The sequence below is a fragment of the Hippocampus comes genome, unplaced genomic scaffold (assembly GCF_001891065.2).
Source record: "Hippocampus comes isolate QL1 unplaced genomic scaffold, H_comes_QL1_v1.1 scaffold269, whole genome shotgun sequence".
In the NCBI taxonomy this organism is placed as follows: domain Eukaryota; kingdom Metazoa; phylum Chordata; class Actinopteri; order Syngnathiformes; family Syngnathidae; genus Hippocampus; species Hippocampus comes.
In genome coordinates, this window is record NW_017805376.1 from 214,650 (window position 1) to 220,716 (window position 6,067).

General features: G+C 39.4%; 1 protein-coding gene across 2 annotated transcripts in view; it reads right to left on the reverse strand.

Annotated features, from left to right (window-relative positions):
* Nucleotides 1–627: 627 nt before the first annotated feature.
* The window catches only part of polr1c (RNA polymerase I and III subunit C), a 22,422-nt gene continuing 16,982 nt past the window's right edge, over nt 628–6,067 (reverse strand). For both annotated transcript variants that reach the window (XM_019872103.1, XM_019872102.1), the window contains 3 exons: nt 5,448–5,597; nt 1,204–1,320; nt 628–845 (listed from right to left, as the gene is read on the reverse strand). In XM_019872103.1, the coding sequence (XP_019727662.1) occupies nt 727–845; nt 1,204–1,320; nt 5,448–5,597 (386 nt within the window). In that variant the 3' untranslated portion in view covers nt 628–726. The remainder of the gene's footprint in view (nt 846–1,203; nt 1,321–5,447; nt 5,598–6,067) is intronic.

The following is a 6,067-nucleotide window of genomic DNA, read 5'->3' on the forward strand; positions in this document are numbered from 1 at the left end:
TTCATAATTCCGCTCAAAACGATCCCAGAACAATGAATTTGCGATACGAACAGGCCGCCATGAATCAGGTAAACAATATGTTACATGCAATTTGATTGGTCCAAGCGCTTGTAGTTAACCAATCGCTGGGCCGTATATATAATCGAGCTGTGATCTGATTAGTTAAAGCTTTCATACACGTCCAATCGCAGGGCTGTTTACAAACGGAAAACGGAGAGACTGTTCGGGAGAGCTCGTGAAAACTCGACGATAAGGTACCTGACCGCCCCTAAAATTTTCTCAACGGATTTAGACGATTCAGAAAAATGATCAATTTAAGAAATAAAACGGCGGATTTCCGCGGATCCGCGGAAAATTGCCATGTATGATACTGTGAGACCATAGTATTTTTGCTCACAATTACCATCCAGTCAGAATTTAACATCCTAAATTAGGCCCATGTCTGCTTGGGATTTGCTTGAAACGATTGAGATTTAATTCTGACTTGCACATGCGACTTACTCCCACCCCTGGCTATTTCACTAAGTACACCTGATCATATTGCACATAGCTCTCATTAAATGGATTGCGATCTGAATAAAGATGTATTGTAAAATTCGTACATCGACAATAAATGAAATCCATGTAAAATGTTTTTTTCCCAAAAAGTTTTATTGAAAAAGGAAGAGTATAAAGTCATACCAGTGAGACCTCTGCATCACTATAATACATTTCATTCACGTGATTTCACTCTGGGTCAGCAGAGTCCAGTGCATTCAGGAATCTCTGACACTTCGCCATGAGGACTTTGATAGCTTCTGTGAAGAGGACATTTGGGGGCAGAATTCCTGTAGACTCCACAGAAACTGAAAATGAAAAGATTAAATAAAGAACATGAAAAATTAATTGGAGAGATGAATTTCAACAAAATTGCTGAGCAAATTTGTGTGTATACACACACACACACACACTTCTTTGTTAGGTCAGCGGAACCGAGTGTGATTTATATGGGCCATTGGGAACAAATACCATCACTTATGTTTTCTTATCATTAATATTCAAGTCATAACTGCATGTTTTTAGGCAGCACTGAAGTTACAACTTTAAAATTATTTTTCCTCGTTGCTAACGAGAGATCGCCCCACAGGGACTAATCGATGGCTGCATCAGTTTACAAGTTCCAATACAGTGTGCACATGAAATGCAAGAACTAAATTAACTTACAGATAAAGTGGTCTCGCACACGTCCAAGTTTCACCACATTTTTTAAGTCATCATGACGGAGAATTTCTCTGCTGCATGTATCCAAGCGACTGTTGACAACTTTAGCGACCTTGCTCCCTGAGGAAAAACAGATATTAAATGTGATAACCTTTACATTTATTGTCAAACTAAATACTGTATTTTCCGCACTAAAAGGCCCACTGGATTCTGAGGCGCACCTTCAATGAATGGTCTATTTTTTAAATTGTTTTCATATATTGGACGCACTGGATTATAAGACGCAATCGACAATGCATCCACCAGATCGGTGGTGTCAAACATACGGCCCGCGGGCCGGAACCGGCCCCCAAGGAGGTTCAGTCAGGCCCGCAGGATCATTTAAAAGTGAAAAAAAGCATAAAAGGCACGGAATGAATATTTTTAATAAGGTGCAATTCATGGAGTATCCGCTAGGGGACACACTGTTTTGATCAGAGTAGAAGACAACATTGTTTTAATCAGAGAAGAAGAGAACAGCAGCCTTAGTCTGTCACTGAGACAGACCCAACACAGCAGACGCTGTCAAGGACATGTGATTACTTTATTCTTTACACATTTAATAGGACTCTCCTTGGTTTCTAAGGTGTAGGCAGGGATTAAATTTAGATTTTATATGTTCACGTGTAATGGTAAAAATCTCGTTTAATCTTAAAATGCATTACGATATTTTTCACGACCAATAACTTAAAGTTTTGTGCCTTGGTACAATCAGTGGGATGAGTTGCAATGCATATACTGTATATGAATGATAAAAGTAAATTGCACATTTGTTTAAGGAAATCTAAGGTGCTTCATTAAATGTTTTGTAAAAGATATGTTCATTAAATGTCAACATTTTCCTAATGTTCTTGTGCTTCTTTAGACCAAAACAAAGGAAAGACATATTATTTTGGTTATTTATAGCAGAATATGATATAATTTTAATGGTCTGGCCCACTTGACATCTACCAAGGCCGTATGTGGCCCACAATTTGAAATGAGTTTGACACCCCTGCACTAGATGGAGCTACACTCATTCCTTTCGACTCCAGAGGCGTTCATGACCGCCTCCAAAAAACGTAAATTAATGATCACAGTACTTCAATGAAACTACGAAAATTGAAAATAATGCATCAAAACAGAAAATCAAACGAGGAAATAAATTAATTCTATAGCCCCCCCTCCCCGGCATTTCCTTCAGCATCGCTCCAACAGAACGATCAGATATTAGTTAAATGTTGGAGACTGGACTGTCTCAGAAGTTTTTGTTATTTATTGTTTTGTTGTGTACAGTGATCCCTCGCTATTTCACGGTTCGTTTATCGCGGCTTAAGTGCATCGCGAATTTTTTCAAACGTAAAAAAAAAAAAAAAAAAAAAATTGTATATACATGGAGTACAGTACTGTATATGTTGCTCTATGTGACTCGCTGTTGTTTTGCAGCTTCTCGCGGACCGTTTGCGGACTTAAAAAACTTTTTTTTACCTGTATGTTAATTGGTCGCTACTTCGCGGATTTTCGTTTATCGCGGGTGGTTTTGGTCCCCAATAACCGCGATAAACCAGGGATTACTGTATTCACAAACGAGGAAATCACAAAATAAATTCTGTAGGGGGGCCAGAGAATTTATTTTGTGATTTCTTCGCTTGATTTTCTGTTTTGATGTACAGTATTATTTTCAGTTTTCGTAGTTTCATTGAAAGTATAGTTAATTTACGTTTTTTCTGAGGCGGTCATGAACAGCTCTTGAGTCAAACAGAAGAAGAGAAGGCACGGAGACGGACAAAGACGTACCTGTATTGAAACTGACTGAAAATCATTAATAAAGTGCGCGTTTTTAAAAAAACACCACAGCTCTCCTTTTTCCAGAGCTGCAACAAAATGTATTTAATAAAGCAGCGACACAGTTCACTGAAACCAACAGCAAGTTATAACATTGTCAGCATGTCTCCAGCAAGAAGCCATTTTGGGGCCGACATATTACCGTAATGACCATACACAAGGATTTTAAGGCGCGCGGTGAGCTTTTAAGAAAATGGAAGACGTTTTGATGTGCCCTATAGTGCGGAAAATAGGGTACATTATGGCAGGGATTGGTAGTTAAGTTTGGCCTCGGCCAATATTCGCTCCTAACAATTCAATCACCAACCAAAATTACATTTACATCAGACAAACTCATTTACTAATAGAAAGATTAGATCAGAGGTGTCAAACATACAGCCCGAGGGCCGGAACCGGCCCACAAGGAGGTTTGATCGGGCCCGCAGGATAATTTAAAAGTGAAAAAATGCACAAAAGACATGGAATTAATATTTTTAATTAGGTGCAATTCATGGAATATCCGCTAGAGGCACACACTGTTTTGATCAGAGTTTTCCTCTCAACATTGTTTTGATCAGAGAAGAAGACAAGAGCAGCCTCAGTCTGTCACTGAGACAGACCCAACACAGCAGACGCTATCAAGGACGTGAATACTTTATTCTTTACACATATTATAGCACTCTCCTTAGTTTGTAAGGTGTAGGCAGGGATTACATTTAGATTTTATATGCTCGTGTAAATGGTTTAAAAATTCCTTTCTTATAAATCTCGTTTAAAAGTGCATTACTATATTTTTCAATACCAATTACTTGTTAAGGTTTTGTGCCTTTGTACAGTCAGTGGGATCAGTTGCAATGCATATATGTGAATGATAAAAGTAAATTGCACATTTGTCTAAGGAAATCTAAGGTGCTTCATGAAATATTTTGTAAAAGATATGTTCATTAAATTTCAACATTTTCCAAGTGTTCTTGTGCTTCTTTAGACCAAAACAAAGGAAAGACATATTATTTTGGTTATTTATAGCAGAGTATGGTAGAATTTTTAACGGCCCACTTGACATCTCCCAAGGCCGTATGTGGCCCACAATGTGAAATGAGTTTGACACCCCTGGATTAGATTAACAAGAGAGAGAGAGAGAGAGAGAGAGAGAGTGAGAGAGAGAGAGAGAGAGAGAGAGAGAGAGAGAGAGAGAGAGAGAGAGAGAGGGCGGTGTAGGTAGGCTGGTAGACCCTAAAATCTTTCGAACACCTGCCTTCAAGCCTTTGGCCACTAATTTCAGTGCTTCTGCCATGATTTTGATTTTTTTTTTTTTTTAAACCCTGCCCTAAAACAGCAACACCAGCATATACATGGACAACGTTACCATTTCATAAAAACAAAGACCAGCTCTCGTTAAGGCAGCATTGATTTTTTGGTGATCTTTTTGAAAAACCGCATTTCGTTTTAGGATTGACTGAGATTCTTCGTATCAGTAGGGAAGTAACAATATCACAGTATGAATCTCACAATACAAACAATAAAAAGCGGAACCGGATAACAGTAAGCACACGGTTTTGCAGGAAAGTTCATGGTACGCTGCATGTGCGTTTTCCCACAGGATTTTGTCAGAAAGACATCTTCAAATGTATATCATCATGTCCTTCTGTCCCTGTCCATCCAATGTTTACATTCGTATAACGCCAAAACTGCGACAGCAATAATCATGCAATTCTCACTATAACATTGTCCACTGAGAAATTATGTGTTCACTATTGTGACAGTATTTGTCATATATTTTTCATTTATCACATTAGAAATTTGACGCTGTATACTAAAAGTGATTGAAGTCCAAAAACTCAATTCAAGTCAGAAACAGAGGAACACTCAATGTAGACAACATGAGTACAGAAAGAGCGAAGTAACAAATAAAATAATCAACAGCCCGTCCATTGTAGCAGCAGCCAAGTGGCATATAGAACGTAATTAACTACGTCACACGCATGCGTAGCTCGAGTGGGCATCCAACCAAATTAATTACACAAAAAAAAAAACAAACAAACCACACGTGCGGCCGGCGACCGCCATGAACTAAAATGTACTCGTCGAGAAGAGGGGGGTCCTTCCAACTTGCTAATGAGCTTATTTAATACACCAAAAAGATATAAGGCACATTATAACTGAGGTCAACAGAAACGAATGACAATATGTGCTCGGCCAATTTCGCATCAGCTAACGCTGCCCCTCTTGCTTGACCTCAATGCCACGAGCACCCCCCCCCCCCCACACCAAAAAAACGGATTTGGGCTCATCTTGAGAATAGTCATTTTGGTCCAAAAAGGTTGGAAATCGGCAGAAAATTACACAGTACCGTATTTATTCTAGTGTTCACTCATTTCCTAACTTTCAAGTCGAGGTAATCTTACCGTTATCATCTTCCAGTTCTATAACTCCTTGTGAAAAGCAACGTTTGAGGCGTTCTGCCTTCTCTCCCTGCACTGTTTCAAGGAGGGTGATCTCTGGCAGGAGGCGGTAACTTGCTGTGGCCACAGGAGAGAACTTGGCGTGATCCTTCCCTAGTCGGTGAACAGAAATACTTCAGTATTTAATATAACGCATTGAATCCACAGTGCCTGTACAAGCTCGAATAAACCCATTTATTCCTAGTCATGTTATAAGAAACACACTTGAGTTCTATTAAACACTAATTCTCAAATGGGCAGTTCTGAAGTCGCAGCACAGTATGAGTCGGCCTCAGTGGACCCCCACATCTTATCTGGCATGGACCGGTTCATGGAACGACTGAAATTTCCCAGACCGGCAACCATCTGTTGACTACAGTGTGGCAGTGGGAGTACTTTCCCACATTGACGCCCAGTTGCTAACATTCATATTACAGTGAAACTCCTCTACAACAAAATCATGTATGCAGCAAGAAATTTTTCACAAAAGGGGGTTTTTCACTGTAGCAAATTTGATCTCAGATGTAAGCACACACACACCCACACACACAAACGTATGTGTACACGCACACACAAACGTATGT